Here is a 25595-nt window from a genome sequence, read left to right on the forward strand (position 1 = left end):
AGCGCCTCAGCCTTGACGAAAGCGGCCATTTCGCAGGCTCTTCCCGGAGCCCCACGCATGCGCGATGCGAACGGGATAACGAAGCGGCCGATCACCACACTGCGCAGGTGCGAGCGTCTGCCGACCGCACTGCGCATGTGCGACGACGCACGGAGCGTAACGACTTCATGACGTGCCCGAACTGTGGCACCACCCACTTAAAGAAACACTGCCCTGCAAGAGGCGGGTGCTGTTTAAATTGTGAGAAGCCTAGACACTATGCAGCCTTGTGCAGGTCTACACCACCAGTCAGAGGCCAGCGCTCCCAATTCTGACGCAGGCGCGTTCGGAGTGTCCAGCAAGGTTTACAGGATTCTGATCCTGGCAGCTTTACAGTCCAGAGGACGATTGCCTGGAGTCCCCCGACCATGTGGGCATCATTACCATACGTGAACATGCCTCACCCAACATCATCACGGAGGCTGCCCATCCTCACTGCGGATTCTGCGGACCAATGGCGAGCGGTGATGCAAGTAAATCAATGCTCTATCCAGTTCCAGCTGGACACAGGTGCTTCTGCCAATCGCCTTTCACAGGCAGATTTCAACCGCATCAAGAAGCCACCCAAGCTCCTTCCAGCAGCCTGCCAGCTCCTGGACTATAACGGCAATGCCATCACAGCACTGGGATCCTGCCGTCTGCTCGTCTCCAACAGGAGCATTCGCACAAGGCTAAGTTTTGAAATCGTCAAGCCAGGCAGGGCCTCCCTGCTCGGCGCACAGGCATGCAAGCAGCTAAACCTTGTGCAGCGGGTCTACACCATGACCTCCGCCAACGTGGATCTTCAAGCCGGCATTGACGACATCCTCGCTCAGTATCCGGATGTGTTTGACGGGATGGGCACTCTGCCGTATCGATACAAGATTCTGCTGCGGCCTGATGCCACGCCTGTTGTCCACGCTCCACACCGGGTCCCGGTCCACTGAAGGAGCGCCTGAAGGCGCAGTTGAAGGATCTTCAGGACCAGGGCATCATCTCCAAAGTCACAGAACCGACTGACTGGGTCAGCTCGATGGTCTGTGTAAAAAAGCCTTTGGGAGAGCTGCACATCTGTATTGATCCCAAGGATCTCAACCATAATATAATGTGGGAACACTACCCCATCCCGAAGCAGGAGGAACTAACAAGTGGGATGGCGCATGCACGGTTTTTCACAAAGTTAGATGCGTCACATGGATTCTGGCAAATCCAGCTGGATGAGTCCAGCAGAAGGCTCTGCACCTTCAACACACCGTTTGGCAGGTACTGCTACAACCGTATGCCGTTCGGCATCGTCTCGGCCTCGGCGATCTTCCATAGAATCATGGAGCAGATGATGGAGGGCATTGAAGGGGTTTGTGTGTACGTGGGCGACGTTATCATTTGGTCCACAACCCACGAAGAGCACATCTCTCGTCTCCAGCAGGTATTCCGCCGTATCCATGCCAATAGCCTCAAGCTGAACAGGGCCAAGTGTTGCTTTGGCATGTCGACACTGAAGTTCTTGGGTGACCAGATATCTCAGCAGGGTGAGCGCCCGGACGCAGACAAGGTCAAAGCCATTGAAGCCATGAAGACCCCTGAAGACAAAACGGCGGTGCTGCGCTTCCTAGGAATGGTGAACTTCTTGGGCAAGTTTATCCCAAACCTGGCCTCACACACCACGGCCCTCAGACACCTGGTGAAAAAGTCTACTGCCTTTGAGTGGCAGCTCATCAAGCAGAGTGGTTGGAGCTGAAAGCCAAGCTCACCACTGCACCTGTGTTGGCAGTTTTTAACCTTGACAGGGAAACAAAAATCTCGACAGGTGCGAGCCAGGAAGGCATCGGCGCGGTGTTGCTCCAGCGCGATGACACCTCATCCTGGGCACAGGTTACCTACGCATCACGGGCGATGACACCCACCGAGCAGCGGTACGCCCAAATTGAAAAGGAATGCCTGGGCCTTCTGACTGGAATTCTCAAGTTCCACGATTATCTCTACGGCCGGCCGATGTTCACCGTCGAGACGGACCACAGGCCTCTGCTCCACATTATCCACAAGGACCTGAACGACATGACGCCTCGGCTGTGGCGCATCCTCCTCAGGCTCAGAAGGTGCGACTTTGAGCTCGTGTACACGCCTGGCAAGGAGCTCATTATTGCGGATGCCGTGTCCCGCTCCATAACCTTGCCTGTGACCCGCCGGCATTCATCCAACAGACCAAATCACAGGTGCAGCTGTGGGCCAGCAACCTCCCGGCGTCGGATGAAAAGGTGATCCGCATTCGCGGCGAGACAGCCAAAGATTCGCTTCTGCAGCGCGTCATGCGCCACCTCGCCAATGGCTGGCAAAAAGGGCACTGCCCTAAATTCTTCAATGTGAAGGACGACCAGACGGTGGTTGATGGTATCCTCCTCAAGCTGGACTGCATTGTCATTCCACTCAGTCTCCAGAGCTTGGTGCTCCGGCAAATCCACAAGGGGCATCTGGGTGTCGAGAAGTGCAGACGCAGAGCCAGGCAGGCTGTCTACTGGCCTGGGATTAGTCAGGACATCTCGAATATAGTCCTCAACTGTCCGACCTGTCAACGCTTCCAGCCAGCCCAGAGCAAGGAGACGCTTCAGCAGCACAGAATCGTGACCTCCCCGTGGTCCAAGGTGGGCATCGACCTCTTTCACGCCAATGGCCGTGATTATGTGCTCATCATCGATTATTTTTCCAACTATCGAGAGGTTGTGAAGCTCACATCCCAGACCGTGATCAAGGCCTGTAAGGAGACGTTCTCCAGGCATGGTATTCCACTCACTGTCGTGAGTGACAACGGTCCTTGCTTCAGCAGCCAAGAGTGGTCAAGATTTCCCAGCTATGTCAGTTTCATCACGTCACTTCCAGCCCATGTTACCCGCAGTCCAACGGGAAGGTTGAGAAAGGGGTGCACAGAGTGAAGCAACTCACCTGCAAGGCCGCGGATTCTGCTTCTGACGTCACCCTTGCGCTGCTTGCGTACAGGGCGACCCCTCTGTCTACCGGCATGTCACCGGCTCAACTCCTGATGAACAGGGACCTGCGGACGACTCTTCCAGCCGTACACTTGCGTCATCTGGATCAACTACCGGTGCTGCAAAAGGTGCAGAAACTCAGGGGGCAAGATTCTCCAATGCCGCGCCGGTCGGGAGAATCGCCTGGCACGCCATTTTTCCACGCGACGACGGTCCGACGCCCTCCCGGGATTCACCCAAGCAGCGAGATCGGCCCCGTCGGGTTCCGCGCGGCGCGGGCCAGAAATTCGCCGAGACACCCAAAATGGCGATTCTCCGCTACCCCCGCTATTCTCCAGCCCGGATGGACCGAAGTCCCGACAGCGTGACCCCAGTTCACGCCGTCGCCATTCACACCTGGTAAATAAAGTCGCCAGCCAGTCGCGCTGGCTGACGCTGAGCAGTGAGGAGGTGAGCGGACTGTTCCGGAGCTCCTGGAGACCGGGTCGGCTTCCTCAAGAACGCTGCGGCCAACGGGGGGGGGGGGGGGAGGGGGGAGAGAGGGAGTGGAGGTGGGAGGGGGGAGAGAGGGAGTGGAGGTGGGAGGGGGGGAGGGAGGGAGTGGAGGTGGGAGGGGGGAGAGAGGGAGTGGAGGTGGGAGGGGGGGAGGGAGGGAGTGGAGGTGGGAGGGGGGGGAGGGAGGGAGTGGAGGTGGGAGGGGGGGAGGGAGGGAGTGGAGGTGGGAGGGGGGGAGGGAGTGGAGGTGAGAGGGGGGTGGAGGTGGGAGGGGGATGAGGGAGAGTGTGCGGGGGGGGGGGGTGAGGAGAGTGTGGAGGGTGTCGTTCATCCGCGGATGCCACATGTCAGCCGCCCTGCTATGGCAGGACGGTGACGAGGACACGGCCGCAGGGTGCGTGTGGCTGATGGGCACAGGCGAGGGGCAGACTGGTGAGGACGGTGTGAAGTGACCGTTGGGCGCAGACAGTGACCAGGTGTTAGGCTGGCTGCGTGTCTGCAGCGTGACCAGGCCACTGGGGCACACAGGGATCCCAGGCAACCCGGCTGGCGATGTGTGGAAGAACCTCGGTGTAACATGTCGTTTCTCTGCCCCCCACCACCCTCCTGCAGGTCACCATGTTGCCAACCAGACAGCGATGTTCACCGCCGTGGTTGGAGCCGCAGATCTGCAGGTGGCCATCCGGCAGCGTACCTCAGACAGGGACGTGTTCATGAACAGGAAGGGCGCGTACTCCCTGTAAATTCAGGTGGTGTGCGACCCCCACATGAAGATCATGCACGTGTGTGCAAGGTACCCCTGGAGTGTGCATGACGCCTACATGACGCCCCGTGAGGGAGGGATTCGCTGAACACTGCCACTTGCACCGCCAGTCCTGCACACGGGCACCACACTGCACCCCCCTCCCCTCCCCCCCGCACCGCGTACACGGCACCAATTCCACGTCACCTTACCACTGCGGCACTACGGGATTGCACAGTGATGATTGGGTAAGCGGGTGTGATCAGTGCCATGCTGAATGATGACGGCCCGCTCTGCGATGAGCTGTGTGCTCAGATTCGCCAGCCAAGGTCTGACTCATGGCTATAGCTGAACCATGCACTCCGGTGGTCACAGCCTTCGTAACGGGCATTTCATCACGTGCCCGTGTGGGGTAGCTGGCGTTGGAGTGCCGAGGACTACGGTGTCCGATTATGGGAGGCAGGGGGGAAAGGGACAGCACATCCGGCACCGACGTAGACCCGTTCGTTAACCCCAGCGCCACTCGGTCACCCTCACGAGCCCCCGACACCGGGCATAGCACAGAGTCTTACAGGTTAAGTGCAACAGTGAGTTTATTTGTGACATTCACATACAGGTGCCCTACCCCCTACAACTAAACTGTGCCCTGCGCCCGTGCCAACTTATTATGTTCCTAACTTCTTTGCCTTACGGGCCCTCCCACTACGTCTAGGTGTGTTCCCAGATGGTACAGCAGGAGTGGAGGCGGACTGCTGAGAATCACGCCCTGCGACATGGCTCCCCGTCGGCACGCGTTTCCTGTGGTGGCCCGGCTTCCATGGGTCAGGCTGCTCGGCGGGCGTGCTGGATGGCATGGTGCCACCCTGTCCTGCCCGCTGCCCACCAGATGCGCCAGGGACGGAACGGTGGGGAGGCCGAGTGTGCCGGGAAGTCCCTTGATGGAGCTCCCGGGACAGGCCCCAGAACCTCCTCCTCCCTCGGGGAGCCCGGTGGCCCCCGGGCCTCACTGTGGGACGGAGGTGCGATCGGAGACATGCCCCGTCGCACCCCCGACACCTGGCGCTGCCAGTCCTGGAGGCCTGCAGCGGTATCGACCACAGTCCGAATGCTCACAGAGAGGGAGCCCAGGGAGTGCGACATTCCTGCCAGGGACTGTGCCATCGCAACCTGTGAGTGCGCGACGCCATCCATCACGTGCGCCAGGCGGTCTATGCTCTCCGCGACTGACTGCTGGGACTGTGCCATTGCCTGCTGGGACCGGGCCATGGCATGGTGAGACTCGGCCAGGGCCCGGAGAGCGGCGGCAATGTCGTGGTGGCTCTGTGCGATGGCTGCCTGTGAGAGAGCAGCCCTCTCCTGGGCCATGGATGACGCATGCACGTGAAGCCCAACGCCTTGCAGAACCTGACCAATGGCCAAAACCGTTTCACCCATTGCCTCCACCGCGGACGCCACCCGTGCGGTGTCGGCCTGGGTGGCTGCGATGAGCGGCACCACTCCCTGCTCCTGGATGCGAATGGACTCCTCCAGCTGCGTGTGCAGGTCCTGGAAGATGGCCCTCGTCCTGTTATTCAGTCCCTCGGTGTCCACATGCATCCGGTGTCCGGGTGGGTCAAGTACATCCAGGAACCCGGGAACCGTCTGGATGGCAGCTGCTTGCTGGGCCTGGGCTGCCCTCCGACTATCCAGCCCCTCAGCTGCTCCAAACTCCACCTGCTGTACCGGCTCGGCTGTGGGGTGCGCAACAGACCGTGACCCGGGAGCCTCATCACTTATATGCCCAACTGAGGTGAGTGTCTCTGCGATGGTGGATGGTGTGGGAGACAGCAGTGCCGCCAGCTCCAGGTCATCGTCCGTTAGGAAGTCTGGTGTGCGCAGGGTGCATGCGGCCCATGTCATGTTGCCCTCCAGGTGAATCCGTGGACTGTGTGGCCGTTCTCTGTGCGTCATCGTCACTGTCCGCCTTGTGCCCCTCAGTATTGTCTCTGTCCATCATACGTGCGTCCCCGTCCAGCGTCCCGGACTGAGAGGATGGCCCTCCTGTCCGACCGACTGCCACCCTCTGGCGTGCGTCCCTGGGTGCGGTTGAGGTTGGAGATGGTCGGCTGTGTCTTAGCCGAGACGACCCTGGACGTTCGGCGGCTGGCCCTGGGGAACACAACGATACGGGGTTCGTTAGACACGCTGGGCCGGGTGTACGGTGGTGGTGGGGGCAGTGTGTCAGGGGGGGAGGGGACCGAGGGTGCAGTGGCCAGAGTGTGAGGGGGGAGGGGATCGGGGGTGCAGTGGCCAGTGTGAGGGGGGAGGGGATTGGGGGTGCAGTGGCCAGTGTGAGGGGGGAGGGGATCGAGGGTGCAGTGGCCAGAGTGTGAGGGGGAGGGGATTGGGGGTGCAGTGGCCAGTGTGAGGGGGGGAGGGGACCGAGGGTGCAGTGGCCAGAGTGTGAGGGGGAGGGGTTCGAGGGTGCAGTGGCCAGAGTGTGAGGGGGGAGGGGATCGAGGGTGCAGTGGCCAGAGTGTGAGGGGGGAGGGGTTCGGGGGTGCAGTGGCCAGAGTGTGAGGGGGGAGGGGTTCGGGGGTGCAGTGGCCAGAGTGTGAGGGGGGAGGGGTTCGGGGGTGCAGTGGCCAGAGTGTGAGGGGGGAGGGGATCGAGGGTGCAGTGGCCAGAGTGTGAGGGGGGGAGGGGACCGAGGGTGCAGTGGCCAGAGTGTGAGGGGGAGGGGTTCGGGGGTGCAGTGGCCAGAGTGTGAGGGGGGAGGGGATCGAGGGTGCAGTGGCCAGAGTGTGAGGGGGGAGGGGATCGAGGGTGCAGTGGCCAGAGTGTGAGGGGGGAGGGGATCGAGGGTGCAGTGGCCAGAGTGTGAGGGGGGAGGGGATCGAGGGTGCAGTGGCCAGAGTGTGAGGGGGGAGGGGATTGGGGGTGCAGTGGCCAGAGTGTGAGGGGGGAGGGGATCGAGGGTGCAGTGGCCAGAGTGTGAGGGGGGAGGGGATTGGGGGTGCAGTGGCCAGAGTGTGAGGGGGGAGGGGATCGAGGGTGCAGTGGCCAGAGTGTGAGGGGGGGGCGATGACGGGTTGGGGGTGGAGAGGACATGCAGGGTTCTCTCACTTGCTTCTGCGCCTCCGACCTGGCATGTCGCGACCTCCCGGGTGGCAGATCCCCCAGCGAGGTCCAGGGCCCTCTGCTCGTGAACATTTAGGGGGTGCACCACAGGCGAACCCCCTCCGGTTCTCATGCGCTCACGTTGGTTGTGAGCTGTCTTGTCCTCGGGGGGGGGGTTGGATAAAGCATCACAATTAGGCGGGTATCATCAGGGCGTGCAGATATAAGCTATATTAATGCTGGGTGAGGAGACAGTTGGAGCCACGCCATGGCATCTATCCACAGGGGGTCCCGGTGCTCATGTGGGTCGAGTACAGCGTTGTGCACCCTGAACCCCCCACCCACCCACCCCACTTCCCCCCCTCGTGGGGGGGAGGGGGGGTGTTGGTTGTGACGCGGGGGCACCCTCATGGCACTTACCCTGGCAGCCCGAGTGAGGCCGACACTGGTCCCCGAACCGGGGGGTGTGCCCCACAGCACTCACAGCGGTGCCAACTTCACGCTCACCGTACTGGACGGCTGGCAATGCCCACGTCTTGGGCAGAGGGTGGCCTTTCAGCTTTCAACCTCATCGAGGAGGGTGTCCAGGTCCGTGTCCCGGAACCTCGGTGCGGCTCGTCGGGGCTCAGCCATCTCTCCTCCTTTTCCTCCTCCTGGGTCCTTCTGTGCACGGATCGCGCCATTTATGGCGCAGCGACGCATGTTTCGGGCGTCGCACGCTTACGACGCTGCTTTTGCGCCACGCCCCCCGAGGTCCTCGCGGCCCCGCTCCCAGCCCATTTTCGGGCCCTGAATCGATCGCGATTGGGGCCGTTTTGTGTCGTCGGGAGCGGGGAATTGCGCCCAGGGACCGGCAAAAGCAGGGCTATGATGCTCATGCCACCAATTTACCTGTGCTGTCCCCGGCGGATGCTGTTCGGATCAAGCTACCTGATGGAGGCTGGTCAGCTCCAGCTCCAGGTTGCTCCTCGATTGCACGTTGTGCGTCTGGCTGATGGCTCTGGTGTGCGGCGAAACAGACGGGCACTGCGCACTGTTGCCTGCCCGCGACCACGTTCTTCGTTGTTTCCATCTGTTATTGTGCCACCTCCTGACACCTCGAACCACGAGGCCACCAGTCGAGCTTCAATCCCGCCTATCAAGGCGCCGTTGTCCCCACCACCACCTCTCCGGCGGTCGACCAGGATCAGACGCAAGCCTCAGAGACTGGACTTAGGAACATTTGTTTTGTTTGCTATGTTCTGTTTTTCCACACTACACACCTGTTTTCATATGTACATATGTTCCCATCTGCCATCTCAGTTTTTGGGCCTACGTATGTAAATGCGTTCACATAGGCTGCATAAAAGCATTTCAAAAGGGGAGATGTCATGATATGCAGACACGCACATAATGAGATACAGACAGGCAGCTAATGAGCACAGAGAACAGGGCATAACCAATCAGCAGGCAGAACACTTGGGGATGGTTTCCCACGATAAAAGGCACGAGGCACTCACACTCTGCCTCTTTCCACCAGGGACATCGACAGAGTGAGTATATATCACGTAACGCATACAGCACGTGGCTAAGAGCTAGTCTGATTCAGTCAGAGAGATCACACTTAGGTTAGCAGAGAGTCGAACTCACAGAGAACTGTGCTAACTGTGTGACAGGTTCAATAAATCAAATTGTACTAACTTCAAGGTCTGGAGTCTGTTTCAGTCATAGCTGCATCCAGTTGCAGCCCGTGTTATCTCAGTGTGCTTAACATGACAGGTAGGACTGGAAATTTACTGTTCCAGAATGTTCTTCTGCACACACCGAAGGAATTCCTCCCCTTCCATGCCCCATACTCTACCTGTTTCCCAGTCCCTCTGAGGTAATTGAGATCGCTAACTATCACAACCCTACTTGCCCTGCAGGTTTCCATAAAATGCCTACAAATGCTCTCTTCCACTTCCTTCCCATTATTTGGAGGTCGATAGTAAATACCAAACAAGGTCACCACTCCCTTCCTGTTTCTCACCTCTAACCAGAAAGATTCTAATTCAGGAACTGCATCTCGTTCAAGATCTGGGGCGGGATTCTCCCCCACCCGGCGGGGCGGGGGGTCCCGGCGGGATGGAGTGGCGGGAACCACTCCGGTGTCGGGCCGCCCCAAAGGTGCGGAGGTCTCTGCACATTTAGGGGCCAAGCCCTCACCTTGAGGGGCTAGGCCCGTGCCGGAGCGGTTCCCGCTCCGCCGGCTGGTGGGGAAGGCCTTTGGCGCCACGTCAGCCGGGGCCGAAAGGTCTTCGCCGGGCGACGCGGGTCGGCGCATGCGCGGGAGCGTCAGCAACTCCTGACGTCATCCCCGCGCATGCGCAGGGGAGGGGGTCTCTTCCGCCTCTGCCATAGTGAAGACCATGGTGAAGGCGGAAGAAGAAGAGTGCCCCCCCCGGCACAGGCCCGCCCGCGGATCGGTGGGCCCCGATCGCGGGCCAGGCCACCGTGGGGGCACCCCCAGGGGCCAGATTGCCCCGCACCCCTCCCAGGACACCGTAGCCCTCCTGCGCCGCCTTGCCCCGCTGTTCAAAAGGTGGTTTAATCCACGCCGGCGGGACAGGCATTCCAGCAGCGGGACTTTGGCCCATCGCGGGCCGGAGAATCGGCGGGGGTGGGCCCGCCGACCGGCGCGGTGCGATTCCCGCCCCCGCCGAATCTCTGGTGGCCGAGACTTCGGGACACGGCAGCAACGGGATTCACGCCAGCCCCCGGCGATTCTCCGACCCGGCGTGGGGTCGGAGAGTCCCGCCGATTATCTTTGACCAAGACTGCTGCACCTCCTCCCGTTTTACCCACCCTGTTCTTACTAAAAACCTTAGAACCTGGGATGTTAAGTATCCAGTTCTGTTCTGGCTTGAGCCATGTTTATGTCAATGCTACTCCTCTGTCATACGCCCCTAGAGCAATTTCTGTTTCCAATTCCCCAATTTTGTTCACTATGCTCCGTGTATTTACACACATACAATTTAACCCTTCTTAGAGAGTCCTTCTTTCTTTTTGCCCTTCAGGAGGCAACCATTTTTTGTTCACTGTCAACACTTAAGACTTCTCTGCCTTCCTTTTCCCTACTGCCATCTTCTCTCTTTTGCACTCACTGGTACTTCTAAAACATCCGTCCCATTAGTCAATCCACCCCCCTGCCTTACAAGTTTAAATCCACCCCACTACACTATTTACTCCCTCCGCCAGGAGATTGGTTCCATTATGGCTCAGATGAAGCCCATCTCTTCTAAACAGATGTCTCCTTTCCCAAAACTGATCTCAATTACCCAAAAGTCTGAGCCTCCCTTCAACGCCATCTTGTTCCCTTCGATCAGGTCGCCCCTCAGTCTTCTCTGCTGCAGCGAAAACAACCCAAGCCTATCCAACCTCTCTTCATAACTGAAATGTTCCATCCCAGGCAACATCCTGGTGAATCTCCTCTGCACCCCCTCCAGTGCAATCACAGCCTTCCTATAATGTGGCGACCAGAATTGCACACAGTGCTCCAGCTGTGACCTCACCAAAGTTCTATACAACTCCAACATAACCTCCCTGCTTGTGTAATCTGTGCCTCGATTGTAAAGGCAAGTGCCCCATCTATCTTTTTCACCACCCTATTAACCAGCCCTCCTGCCTTCAGAGATCTATGGACAAACACGCCAAGGTCCCTTTGTTCCTCGGAACCTCCCAGTGTCAGGCCATTCATTGAATACTTCCTTGTCACTTTACTCCTTCCAAAATGTATCACCTCTCACTTTTCAGGGTTAAATTCCATCTGCCACTTTCTGTCCATTTGACCATCCCGTCTGTATCTTCCTGTGACCCAAGACACTCAACCTCACCGTTAACCACCCGGCCAATCTGTGTGTCATCCGCAAACTTACTGATTCTACCTCCCAACATAGTCACCTATGTTTACATAAATGATAAACGATAGGGGCCGCATCACAGATCCCTGTTGTGCACTACTGGACACTGGGTTCCAGGCACGAAGGCAGCCATCTGTCATCACCCTCTGTCTCCTCCAAGTGAATCAATTTTGAATCCACTTTATAAAGTTACCCTGTATCCAATGTGCATTTGCTTTCTTTATAAGTCTCCCATGTGAACCTTGTCAAACGCTTTTCTGAAATCCATGGAAACTGCATGAGCTGTACTACCCTCATCTACATACCTGGTCACACGCTCAAAAAATCCAATCCAATTTGTTAGGCATGACTTCCCTCTGACAAAGCCATGCTCACTATTCCTGATCATACCTTGCCTCTCCAAGTGGAGATAGATTCTCTCCTTCAGAATCTTCTCCAGTAGTTTCCCCACCATTGATGTGACTCACTGGTCTGTAGTTTCCTTGCTTATCTTACAACCTTTCTTGAATAGTGGTACCAAATTTGCTGTTCTCCAGTCCTCTTGTACATGGGATGCAGGGTAACTTTATAAGAGGAATTGAAAATTTGGGTCAGTGCACCTGAAATCTCCTCCCTCACCTCGCACAGCATCCTGGGGCACAACTCGTCTAGACCTGGAGATTGTCCACTTTTAAGCCCGCCAACACTCCCCATGACAATTTGCTCAAGAACCTCACAGTCGCTCTCCCTGAGCTCCATATTTACCTCCTCATTCTCTTGGGTGAAGGCAGATGTGAAGTATTTGTTCAACACCCCTCCAATGTCCCCTGGCTCCACCTACAGATTTCCCCCTTGATCCCTGTGGTAGTCACCACTAGCAGTATTATATGTATTACGGTAATACACATATAATAGAGGAACATGGGTAAATTCCAGCCTGCTGGCTCCGCCCAGTAGGCGGAGTATAAATGTGTGTGCTCCCCGGTGCTGCAGCCATTCTGGTTCCAGCTACAGGAGGCACAACATCTTTGCTCAATAAAGCCTCGATTATTCCACTACTCTCGTCTTTGTGGTAATTGATAGTGCATCAGTCCGCAATGAGTCCTACTCTTTCCCTGGTGATCCTCTTCCCATTGATGTTGTTAGAGAATATCCTGGGATTTTCCCTGCTTTTACCAGCCAGAGTTTTCTTATATCCCCTCTTTGCTCTCCTAATTGCTTTCTTAAGCTCCAACATGCACTTTCTGTATTCCACTAATGCCTCCTGTAGCTGCTACCTCAAGCAGCCAACGCTACATCCGCTTTTGACCACTGGCTAGTCTGCTTTGAAAGCTACCTCCGAACATCCGCTGAGGAACCCTCGGATGCACCGAAGCTCCAAGTCCTTTATTCACGGGTGAGCCCTGACATTTTTCCTCTCATCCGGGATGCGGCCACTTACTCCGAAGCGATGGAGCTGCTGAAGGACATTACGTTCAACCAGTCAATCAACTCTACGTCAGGCACCTCCTGTCCACGAGACAGCAACTCTCCGGTGAGTCCCTGGACGATTTCTGGCGTGCCCTGCACATCCTGGGGTGGAACGGTGACTGCCAGGCAGTTTTGGCAGTCCAGCACACAGAACCTTTAATCCGAGACGCCTTCGTTACGGGCATGGGGTCTGCGTATGTCGGCCAGCACCGACTGGAAGGGGGTACGCTTGATCTTGTGGGAACTAGGCAGCTCGCAAACCCGTTAACAGTGGCCTCCTGTAATGTCCAGTCATACGTCCCCGACCGCAAGGCACCCTCACGGGCATCGTGGGCCCCACCAGTTGCCGACTCCAGCTCACCGCAAGCCTGCACCGCGCCGGGGGGGCCCAAATGCTATTTCTGTGGGCAGAACCAACAACCCCGGCAGCGCTGCCCGGCGCGGAGCGCGACCTGCAACGGATGCGGAAAGAAGGGACACTTTGTTTCTGTGTGCCAGGCCGGATCAGTCACCGCTATTGCTAGGCCCAGCGTCCCTGCACCCCCCACGTGCGACCCAGGGGCACCACCATTTTCCTCCTCGCAAGCCACGTGCGGCCTGTGGGTGCCGCCATCTTTGATGCCGCCCACCATGTGCGCCCCGTGGGCGCCGCCATCTTCGGCGCCATTTTGGACGGCTCCTCAGGACCCCTGCTCGTCTGGCCGTTCATCGCCTGCCGCTTCCTCCACCACCGCTGGCCATCCCGGGGCCGCCCAGCATCTGCCGCAGCTCGCCTCGATCACCCTGGACCAGTCCCGGCCCCGCAACCTTGTGACCGCAACGACAACGGTGAAAATCGATGGGCACAAGACGTCCTTCCTTTTTGGCTCCGGGAGTACAGAGAGCTTCATCCACCCCATGATGGTAATCTCTCGCGGTACACCCTGTTACCCAGAAGATCTCCCTGGCCTCCGGATCCCATTCTGTGGAAATCTGGGGGTACTGCATCGCGACCCTCACCGTCCAAGGCGTAGAGTTTAGCAAATGCCAGCTCTACGTCCTCCCCCACCTCTGCGTTGCCCTGTTACGCGGCCTGGACTTCCAGTGCAACCTCCAAAGCTTAACTTTAAAATTCGGCGGACCCCTGCCCCCCCTCACAGTATGCAGCCTCACGACCTGTAAGGTCGATCCAGCTTCCTTGTTTGCGAACCTCACCCCGGATTGCAAACCCGTCGCCACCAGGAGCAGACGGTACAGTGCCCAGGACAGGACATCCATCAGGTCCGAGGTCCAACGGCTGCTGCGGGAAGGGGTCATTGAGACCAGCAACAGCCCCTGGAGAGCTCAAGTGGTAGTTGTAAAGACTGGGGAGAAACACAGGATGGTCATTGACTACAGTCAGACCATCAATCGGCACACGCAGCTCGACGCGTACCCCCGCCCACGCATATCTGACATGGTCAATCAGATTGCGCAGTATCGGGTCTTTTCCACAGTGGACCCGAAGTCCGCCTACCACCAGCTCCCCATCCGCCCGGAGGACCGCCAATACACTGCGTTCGAAACAGATGGCCGCCTCTATCACTTCCTTAGGGTTCCCTTCGGCGTCATTAATGGGGTCTCGGTCTCCCAACGTGAGATGGACTGAATGGTTGGCCAGTACGGACTGCGGGCCACCTTCCCGTACCTAGATAACATCACTATCTGCGGCCACGGTCAGCAGGACCACGACGCTAACCTCCTAAAATTCCTCCAGACCGCCAAACTCCTCAATCTCACGTACAATAAGGAGAAATGCACCAACCGCTTAGCCATCCTTGGCTATGTCGTGGAAAATGGAGTTCTGGGGCCCGACCCCGACCGCATGCGCCCCCTCATGGAACTCCCCTTCCCCCACTGCCCCAAGGCCCTGAAACGATGCCTGGGGGTTTTCGCCTACTATGCCCAGTGGGTCCCGAACTATGCGGACAAGGCCCACCCACTCATTCAGTCCACAGTTTTTCCCCTGACGGCTGAGGCCCGCCAGGCCTTCAACCGTATCAAGGCCGACATCACCAGGGCCACGATCCACGCGGTCGACGAGTCCCTCCCCTTCCAGGTCGAGAGCGATGCATCGGACGTAGCTCTGGCCGCCACCCTCAGCCAGGCGGGCAGGCCCGTGGCCTTCTTTTCCCGCACCCTCCATGCCTCCGAAATATGGCACTCATAGAACATTACAGCGCAGTACAGGCCCTTCGGCCCTCGATGTTGCACCGACCTGTGAAACCACTCTAAAGCCCATCTACACTATTCCCTTATCGTCCATATGTCTATCCAATGACCATTTGAATGCCCTTAGTGTTGGCGAGTCCACTACTTTTGCAGACAGGGCATTCCACGCCCTTACTACTCTCTGAGTAAAGAACCTACCTCTGACATCTGTCTTATATCTATCTCCCCTCAATTTAAAGCTATGTCCCCTCGTGCTAGACATCACCATCCGAGGAAAAAGGCTCTCACTGTCCACCCTATCCAATCCTCTGATCATCTTGTATGCCTCAATTAAGTCACCTCTTAACCTTCTTCTCTCTAACGAAAACAGCCTCAAGCCCCTCAGCCTTTCCTCATAAGATCTTCCCTCCATACCAGGCAACATTCTGGCAAATCTCCTCTGCACCCTTTCCAATGCTTCCGCATCCTTCCTATAATGCGGCGACCAGAATTGCACGCAATACTTCAAATGCGACCGCACCAGAGTTTTGTACAGCTGCAACATGACCTCATGACTCCGAAACTCAATCCCTCTACCAATAAAAGCTAACACACCGTACGCCTTCTTAACAACCCTATCAACCTGGGTGGCAACTTTCAGGGCTCTATGTACATGGGCACCGAGATCTCTCTGCTCATCCACACTGCCAAGAATCTTACCATTAGCCCTCTGTCAAAAGGAAGCCCAAGCCATAGTGGAAGCTGTGCGGCATTGGAGGCATTACCTGGCCGGCAGGAGATTCACTCTCCTCACTGACCAATGGTCGGTTGCCTTCATGTTCGATAATACACAGCGGGACAAGATCAAAAACGATAAGATCTTGAGGTGGAGGATCGAACACTCCACCTATAATTACGAGATTTTGTATCACCCCGGGAAGCTCAACGAGCCCCCTGACACCCTATACCGCGGTACATGTGCCAGCGCACAAGTGGACCGACTCCGGGCTCTCCACTATGACCCCTGCCACTCGGGGATCACCCAGTTCTTCCATTTCATCACGGCCCGCAAACTGCCCTACTCCATTGAGGAGGTCAGGAGTGTCACCAGAGACTGCCAGGTCTGCGCGGAGTGCAAGCCGCACTTCTACCGGCCAGATTGAGCGCATCTGATTTCATAGAATTTACAGTGCAGGAGGAGGCCATTCGGCCCATCGAGTCTGCACCGGCTCTTGGAAAAAGTACCCTACCCAAGGTCAACACCTCCACACTATCCCCATAACCCAGTAACCCCACACAACACTAAGGGCAATTTTGGACACTAAGGGCAATTTATCACGACCAATCCACCTAACCTGCACATCTTTGGACTGTGGGAGGAAACCGGAGCACCCGGAGGAAACCCACGCAGACACGGGGAGGACGTGCAGACTCCGCACAGACAATGACCCAAGCCGGAATCGAACCTGGGACCCTTGAGCTGTGAAGCAATTGTGCTATCCACAATGCTACCGTGCTGCCCAAACCAGGGGGGTGGTGAATGCCTCCCGTCCCTTTGAGCACCTAAATGGACTTCAAAGGGCCCCCCCTCCACCGACCACAACACGTACTTTCTGAACGTGGTCGATGAGTACTCCCGGTTCTCTTTCGCCATCCCATGCCCCGATATGACTTCTGCCATGGTCATTAAAGCCCTACACAGCATCTTTACACTGTTTGGTTTCCCCACCTACGTCCACAGCGATCGGGGATCATCCTTTCTGAGTGATGAGCTGCGTCAGTTCCTGCTCAGCAAGGCCATTGCCTCGAGCAGGACGACCAGCTCCAACCCCTGGGCAAAAGGACAGGTGGATCGGGAGAACGGGACGGTCTGGAAGGCCATCCTGCTGGCCTTCCAGTCTAAAAATCTCCCAGTCTCCCGCTGGTAGGAGGTCCTCCCCGACGCGCTCCACGCCACCCGATCGCACCTCTACAACGCGACGAACGAAACCTCCCATGAACATCTCTTTGCCTTCCCCAGGAAGTCCACCTCTGGGGTCTCGCCCCCAACATGGCTGACAGTTCCTGGACCCGTCCTCCTTCACAAGCATGTTCGGACCCATAAGTCGGACCCTTTGGTCGAAAGGGTCCACCTCCTACACACGAACCCGCAGTACGCCTACGTGGCGCACCCCGACGGGCGCCAGGACACAGTCTCCCTCCGGGACCAGGCACCCGCTGGATCCCCACCCACGGTCCCCGACCCGACACCCCACCCCCCCACCCCCACCCCCGGTTGCCTCATTCACCCTGGCGCCACTCCCCCTCCCCCCAGCGAACCTCACCGTAGCCCCCGCCCCAGGAGGATCCATCCTCCCACTGGTTCCACTCAGGGATGACGACGACAAGGGCAACACGCTCCCGGTGTCACAGGTGACCAAGTCGGCGCGCACATCACCTCCAGGACTGAGGCGATCGCAGAGGAGGGTCAAGGCCCCTGACAGACTGAACTTGTAACCTTTTTCCATCACCCCCGCCGGACTCTTTTTTAACAGGGGGTGAATGTGGTAGTCCCCACTAGCAGTAATAGATGTATTACGGTAAGACACATATACGAGAGGAACATGGGTAAATCCCTGCCTGCTGGCTCCGCCCAGTAGGCGGAGTATAAATGTGTGTGCTCCCCGGTGCTGCAGCCATTCTGGTTCCAGCTACAGGAGGCACAACATCTTTGCTCAATAAAGCCTCGATTATTCCACTACTCTTGTCTTTGTGGTAATTGATAGTGCATCAGTCCCCAATGAGTCCTACTCTTTCCCTGGTTATCCTCTTCCCATTGATGTTATCAGAGAATATCCTGGGATTTTCCCTGCTTTTACCAGCCAGAGTTTTCTTATATCCCCTCTTTGCTCTCCTAATTGCTTTCTTAAGCTCCAACATGCACTTTCTGTATTCCACTAATGCCTCCGTTGATTTGTTTTCCGTGTACTTGCTGAAAGCCTCTCTTTTCCTTCTCATCATATCCTGAATGCCTCTCGTCATCCATGGTTCTCTCGGCTTGTTACTCCTACCTGTTCCCATGGAGGGAACATGTTGGGCCTGTACCCTCCCCATTTCCTTTTGAATGCCCCCCCCCCACTGTTGTTCTGTGGATTTCCCCACAAATCACTCTTTCCAGTCTCCCTTGGCCAGAAATTGCCTTATTTTACTAAAATCCGCTCTCCCCCAATCCAAAACTTTTATTTGCAACTTGTCTATTTCTTTGTCCATAACAAACTTAAATTGTTGTGGTTGCTATCACCAAAATGCTCTCCCGCCAAAACATCAACCTCCTGTCCGACTTCATTCACCAGAATTAAGTCGAGCACTGCACAGTCCCTCGTTAAACCCTTTACATATTGAGCTAAAAGGTTGTCCTGTCAACCTTTTAAGAAGTCCACTCCATCTAAGCCCTTAACACAATGAAATTTGAAATTACCTAATATAATTTTCCTGTTATTTTTACACACCTCTGCGACATGCGCACATACTTGCTCTCAATTTTCCGCTGACTATCTGGGGGTGTATAATAAACACCTAACAATGTAGCTATCCCTTTTTTATTCCTAGGCTCCAGCCACAAAACTTCATTTGATGCCCTCTCCAAGATGTGCGGAGGTGGTGGCGTAATGGTATTGTCACTGGGCTAGTTAACCAAGGATCCAGAGACCCAGAGTAACACTCTGGAGACCTAGGTTCAAATCCAGCCACTCCAGATGGTGAGATTTGAATTCAATAAAAGTCTAATGACGACCATGAAACCATTGTCGATTGTTGTTAAAAACCCATCTGGTTCACTAATGTCCTTTAGGGAAGGAAATCCGCCGTCCTTACCCGGCCTGGCCTACATGTGACTTCAGACCCACAGTAATGTGGTTGGCCCTCTGAAATGGCCGAGAGAGCACTCAGTTCAAGGGCAATTAAAGATGGGCAACAAATGCTGGCCCAGCCAACGACACCCACATGCCATGGAAGAATAAAGCCTTACTTTATTCTTCTTGTGCCCTAACCAACCAGGTTCAATTTATTCCAACCATGACAACATATATTGTTTTAATATTTTTGTGAGGGCCCCGAAGAATCCAGCATGAGTTTGTAGAGTCGAAAGAAATAACTTTATTCACAATTACACAGAGACAACAGTACCACTGTTCACTCTAGCTGGTTCCACACTGGCCAGTTGTCTTTATGCAGATGACTCTGCTGATGATTTCCCTGCCCTCCTCCTTGGGGGAGCTCCTACTCACTAAAGATTGTGGATAAAGCACACATGGGTTGTTGAGGTTCTCAATTCCATTGCTAAGAGACTGCTGCAGGCATTTGCAAACATGCAAACATCGGGGGGATCTTATTGAAACATATAAAATTATGAAGGGACTAGATAGGATAGATGCGGGCAGGTTGTTTCCACTGGTCGGGGAAAGCAGAACTAGGGGGCATAGCCTCAAAATAAGGGGAAGTAGATTTAGGACCGAGTTTAGGAGGAACTTCTTCACCCAAAGGGTTGTGAATCTCTGGAATTCCTTGCCCAGTGAAGCAGTTGAGGCTCCTTCTTTAAAAGTTTTAAAGAAAAAGATAGATACCTTTCTAAAGAATAAAGGGATTCGGGGATATGGTGTACGGGCCGGAGAGTGGAGCTGAGTCCACAAAGATCAGCCATGGTCTCATTGAATGGCGGAGCAGGCTCGAGGGGCCAGATGGCCTACTCCTGCTCCTAGTTCTTATGTTCTTATGTATGAGAGAGACAGAGAGGGGCAGGACATTCTGCTGGTAAGGCCTGGCCTGGGGTTCAGCCTGAGGTTGGATTTAACAACTGCTTGCCTCCCTTTCTGCTTGTCTGATGGACTACTGCTGCTGTCTCTTGGAGGAAGGAGGAGAGAAGGGTAGTGGCTGGTTCACCTGAATGCCTTATTGCAGGAGGGGGAGGAAGTCAGGTGCTCCGCTGCCGGTGAGGAAGGGTTGCGGCCCGAATCAACTGCAAATTGCTGGAGGTTTGGAGGACTGATTAACCATCTGCTTTTGTTTGGACTGCTGACTGTTTACCGTTTCTATGTTTGGAAGCCGTGTGTTGTTCCTACCGCTCCTACTTTTGTGGCCTGGACCGGGGGATGGCTGGAGCAGGTGACCGGACATTGGGACTACAGGAGGAGAACGGTGGTGGATCACCTCAACTGGACACCTTGGAGGCCGTAATGCCACGTCCTTGAAGGCTGTTGGCCGCTTCCGTGTAATAATGACTGTTTATAGTTCAAGTTTGGAAGGCCATGTTAATGTCTGGTGTCTTTGCATTGTTGCATATTGTTGTTTAATGTTTGCTCATATCCTTGTTATTGTATTGGGTTTTTTGTCTACTGTCTGGGCTGGTGCCTTCGCTGTGTTTCTGTCCGTTTTCTGTGTTTTCTTTTGCCGCACGCTACTAATGCTGGTGGGGGTGGGGATATTCTTTCTCCTTCTGTTACCCTGTGTCAGCTCGGAGCACCCTTCCACCGATGTGGGTCTCTGCGGCCGGGGATGGGCGGGGGAGGCACTACCTCGGCAGCTGGTGGTGTTGTTCCTTGTCTTTAGATATGCTCTGTACGGTTTCGTTTATGATGTGCCAGGGTTATTCTGGACTGAATTATGCCCCCCTTGAGGGGAGTGGACTGTTCTTTCTCTCTCTCCACTGTGCTCCGTGTTTTAATGACCTATTCTGGTGAGTTGGGCTGGTGTGCCTTTCCGCTGTTGGCGGTCGAGGGGTGAGGGTGTAAGTGTGTTCTGGGGTGCCATGTGTTTGGTGTCCTTGTTGTACTGTTTTCTGTATTTTAATAATGTTATTAAACTAAAATACACCCCCAATGTCCCCAGCCAATAGTAATCAGCGAGGTTCTAACAAATATCATGCAAGCAATCATGTAATCAACCTATATCTTGGTACTATGATGCACAATCTTTGGAATGGTTTAATGGGTCTGTACCTCATCTTAATCGCCAAGCTTTTTCCTGGTACCATGTATTTGATTTGTACCTTCAGAAATGTTGTGAAATATTTCAGGTGAACTAATTAATTCTAATGTTAGTTCTACATGTTGTTTCAGGGCAAAGTTCTCTGTCGCTACTTTGAGAATGAACAAATTGATTTTTCTGGGAAAAAGGTGATCGAATTGGGGGCAGGAACTGGACTGGTGGGGATTCTTGCCATCCTGCTGGGTAAGTGAAGAGAACGTCAAGAGATATAACACTCTGTAGGTGTGAGGAGAGTAAATCAACTACAATGTTAACATCGCTATGTACAGTGACAAACCCCTGGACTCAGCCTTGAAAAAAAAAAAGAGACAAGCTGTCGAAGCTTTTCATCTTGCACTCATCTGGTCAGAATTGTAAGAGTAGGAGAACAACAATTTACACTGCATGAGAAGAGTGCACTGATTGGTTGGCACTCTCCCCTCCTGAAATATATATTGTTTTCCCCTTTACATTTGCCATTCTTGTGAATCTGAACATTAACACATTGAAGTAAAACATTAGTATCTGTTGATCCAAGAATTAATTGTTGTATAAACATAGCCCGGGCACATTTGTGTAACATTTTCAGTCTGTACAACCATATGGATTGGGAGCAGGAGTAGGCCATTTGGTGGACAAGTCTGCTCACCATTCAATAAGATCATAACTGATCTGTGGTCTACACTCCACATTTCTGCCTAACCCCAATAACCTTTGGCTCCCTTGTTGGTCAAGAATTTATCTACCTCTGCGTGAAAAATTTTCACTGCCGCCACCGCTCTCTGAGGAAAAGAGTTCCAAAGATTCATGATCCTCTTCCATGTCTTAGTTGAGAGACCCCTTAATTTTAAACTGCTCTCCATAGAGGGAAACATCCTTTCTGAGTCCGCCCTGTCATGTCCCCTCAAGATTTTATGTATTTTAATAAGATGGGGGGCATGGTGCAAAACTGATTAGCACTGCTGCCTCACAGTGCCAGGTACCCAGTTTCGATCCTGACCTTGGGCGACTGCATTGGTTTCCTCCGGATGCTCTGGATTGGCCTTGCTAAAATTGCCTCTTAGCATTCAGAAATGTGCAGGTTAGGTTAAGGGGTTCAGGGGATAGGTCAAGGTGGGCAGGGGACTGGACCTAGGTAGAGTGCACTTTCGGAGGATTGGTGCAGACACGATGGGCTGAATGGCCTCCTGCTATGATTCTCTGAAGATCCGTCTAAACTCAGATTGATACAGGTCCAGCCTGTCCAATCTTTCCTCATAAGATAACCATCCTTGTCTCTCCCCCACCCACCATCCCAGGTATCAATTGAGTGAACCCATTCTGAAGAACCTCTCACACATTTATGGCCTTTCTTTGTCAAAAGACCAAAACCACGCAATGCGCTGTACTCCGGATGGTCCCACCAACAAGGAGAACAAGCCTGTGCACTGTGCACACGGGGAGAACATGCAGATTCTGCACAGTCACCCAAGCCGGGAATCGAACCTGGGACCCTGGAGCTGTGAAGCAACAGTGCGAACCACTGTGCTACCGTGCCGCCCTTAAGGGAGATAATTAAAAAATTAAATTAGGGAGAGAACTAATCTGCCATTTTAAACTTAGTTCATTTTAATTTAAAAAACTGCATTTATTTGAAAACAATCCCAAATATATTATAAAATGATACACTTATAAAATATCCCCCATTGGCTTCTGTAAATTGCATAATTAATAAACATGGTCATAGATGTTTGAATATCTGAAGATCATCCTCCATGTACAAGCAAGTTCATAACAATGGCATGAGTGAAGTACCCAAGGGCTTAGACTCCCTGCAATAATTCAGCCCCTTCAAGGGAGGGGATGGGTGAAATTGTCATTTTAAAGATTGCCTACACTCTAGTTGTTTCAATATTTGAATGGATGGAGGACCTACCCACAGACAATTCATCGTATGATTGGATGCATTTCACCAACTATCACAGCAAGTTACTACTTTAATTTCTGTTCCAGCAAAACAGGCGTCTGGACATAATCGCGTTATCTTTTCTGTCAAGTAGTACAAAATTCTGCAACCATTGATGTAGTGTAGCCTATGTTCTATTTTGGATCGTGAATAGAAGAGAAATAACAGGATGGTGAGAGCTGCTGCGCTAAGTGGAACATAATTTGGTAATAATGTATTTTACCGCATCAGCATTTGTGACAGCATAACGATAGCCAGAGCTACCAATTAGAACTTGCTGCATCAAAGCCGGTGACAGGGTCAGAGTTAGGAATGGGATTAACCAAGCTCCCCAGGGAAATGGCATAGATAACCAAAAATGTCACTACACTTGCTTCCAACCTTTCTTGACATTGTCCGAATATGTTGTCCCATAGCTTCTTTTCCCCACTTGCTGCCCAACAAGGTCACCTTAGATAGAATTCTAGAATTTACAGTGCTGAAGGAGGCCATTCGGCCCATCGAGTCTGCACTGGCCCTTGGAAAGAGAACCCAACTCAAGTCCATGCCTCCACCCTATTCCCGAAACCCAGTAATGCCACTTAACCTTTTTGGACACTAAGGGCAATTTATCACGGCCAATCCACCGAACCCGCTCATCTTTGGACTGTGGGAGGAAACCGGAGCACCCGGAGGAAATCCACACAGACACGGGGAGAACATGCAGACTCCTCACAGACAGTGACCCAAACCGGGAATCGAATCTGGGACACTGGAGCTGCGAAGCAACTGTGCTAACCACTGTGCTACCGTGCTGTGAACTTTTAGCATTGGTCCCTCTGTCCTATGTGTTAGGACCTCAGTGACATTATCCATCAGTGTCAGGTCCGCTTCTGCCTATAGGCTGACAACTCACACACCATCACCAGCTTTGACCCAATTGTTGCCACTGTGGACCATCTGTCAAATCACGGATGAGCCACAGATTTTTTCAACCTCACCCATGATCGAAGCCTGCCAACAATGCAACTTTGTCCTTGATTTCAAGGCCCCTTCCTCAGCTGCTACCGTAGACCGAGCAAAATGCGACACAACCTTGATCCTGATCTGAATGTTAAACCTTACCAGGCCATTTTGCTCAATCTCTACCTTTACTTCAACATCACTGCTTCTGAGAATGTCATGCTCATATTTGTTGTTCATCATAGAATTTACAGTGCAGAAGGAGGCCATTCGGACCATCGAGTCTGCACCGGCTCTTGGAAAGAGCACCCCACCCAAGCCCACATCTCCACCCCATCCCCATAACCCAGCAACCCCACCCAACACTGAGGGCAATTTTGGACACTATGGACAATTTAGTATGGCCAATCCACCTAACCTGCACATCTTTAGACTGTGGGAGGAAACCGGAGCACCCGGAGGAAACCCACGCATACACGGGGAGAACATGCAGACTCCGCACAGGCAGTGGCCTAAGCTGGGAATCGAACCTGGGACCCTGGAGCTGCGAAGCAATTGTGCTAACCACTATGCTACTGTATTGACACTGAACTTCCCCATCATTCTCCTCGTCAGCCATTGAGTAGAAATTCCAACTCCTCCAAAATTGCACCATGCAAAAGCTTTCCGCATTAGGTTCCATGCAGCTGTCACTTACCCCAGCTAAAGGACACAGCATGATAGGCAACCTGAAAAAGATATAAAGGACATTAAAAACAGAGAAAGGATCATAGAGTGATAAAAGTAAAGAACCAGAAACGAGAAATGGAGAAAGACATCAGAAAATCGAGAGAAGCTCCCAGACAGAGGGGATTGGAAGACAGACGATAACCTCTGAATTATGACTACACATGGGAGACCTATGATTTGCTGATAGCAATTTATCTGATAAACACAGAAACTAACCTGCACAACCTTTCCACAATTGAACAAGCCCGCACATCCCAGGAATCAAGCCAGTGAACCTTCGCTGAACTGCTTCCAATGCGAGTGTATCGCTCCGTAAAGAGACCAAAACTGTACACTGTATTTTCGGGATGGTCTCACCCATGTCCTGTACACTTAGAGCGACACTCCTGTACTGTTATACTCATTTCCCTTGAAATGAACATTCCATTTGCCTTCCTAATTACTTGCTGTACCTGTATCCTAACTTACAGCCCAGAATTGAAATTGGGACCCTGGAGCTGTGAAGCAACTGTACTAACCAGTGTGCTACCGTGCTGCCCAGAATTCTGTGTTACAGAAAGTGAATCTGCGGAAAATGACGGGCCCAGACGAAGTCCCTGGGCAAGCACTCAGAACGTGCGCAGACCAGCTGGCGAATGTATTCGCAGACATCTTCAACACCTCACTCTTCCGCTCCGAGGTCCCCACCTCCTTTAAGAAGAGCACCATAATACCAGTACCAAAGAAGAATAAGGTAGCCTGTCTCAACTAACGACAGTGGCCCTGATGTCTGTTATCATGAAATGCTTCCAGCGGCTATGATGCACGATTAATTACTATTAAAACGAGGTAGTAACATAACTGAAGGCTTTAATAGACTAGACCTGTTCCCCAGCAGCTTCGGTACAGAATGAGGGCTGCTGGGATGGCACCGGTTCTTATACCCTGCCTGTCAGGGCGGAGCTACGTACAAAACAGCAAATGGTAAACTCCTAGGTTTAACTGTTGCTAACTTTTGGTTGGTTCAATTGGCTCTGTTTTATAACCTTTGCTTTAGAGTCGCCAGGTATCTTTATGATACCACCACAAGGTTCAAGTAATGATCAATAACTCAGTACACCAATTAGTAAGATTCAAATCAAAGCACATTTATTTACACACAGTCAAAT

The 25595-nt window shown here is 53.8% G+C and overlaps 1 protein-coding gene across 2 annotated transcripts in view; it reads left to right on the plus strand.

Annotated features, from left to right (window-relative positions):
• Positions 1–25595, plus strand: part of LOC140403360 (EEF1A lysine methyltransferase 3-like) — a 231709-nt gene that overhangs the window by 46349 nt on the left and 159765 nt on the right. For both annotated transcript variants that reach the window (XM_072491269.1, XM_072491268.1), the window contains exon 3: positions 20924–21035. In XM_072491269.1, coding sequence (XP_072347370.1) covers positions 20924–21035 — 112 coding nt within the window. The remainder of the gene's footprint in view (positions 1–20923; positions 21036–25595) is intronic.

Source organism: Scyliorhinus torazame, chromosome 27 (assembly GCF_047496885.1).
Source record: "Scyliorhinus torazame isolate Kashiwa2021f chromosome 27, sScyTor2.1, whole genome shotgun sequence".
In the NCBI taxonomy this organism is placed as follows: Eukaryota; Metazoa; Chordata; class Chondrichthyes; order Carcharhiniformes; family Scyliorhinidae; genus Scyliorhinus; species Scyliorhinus torazame.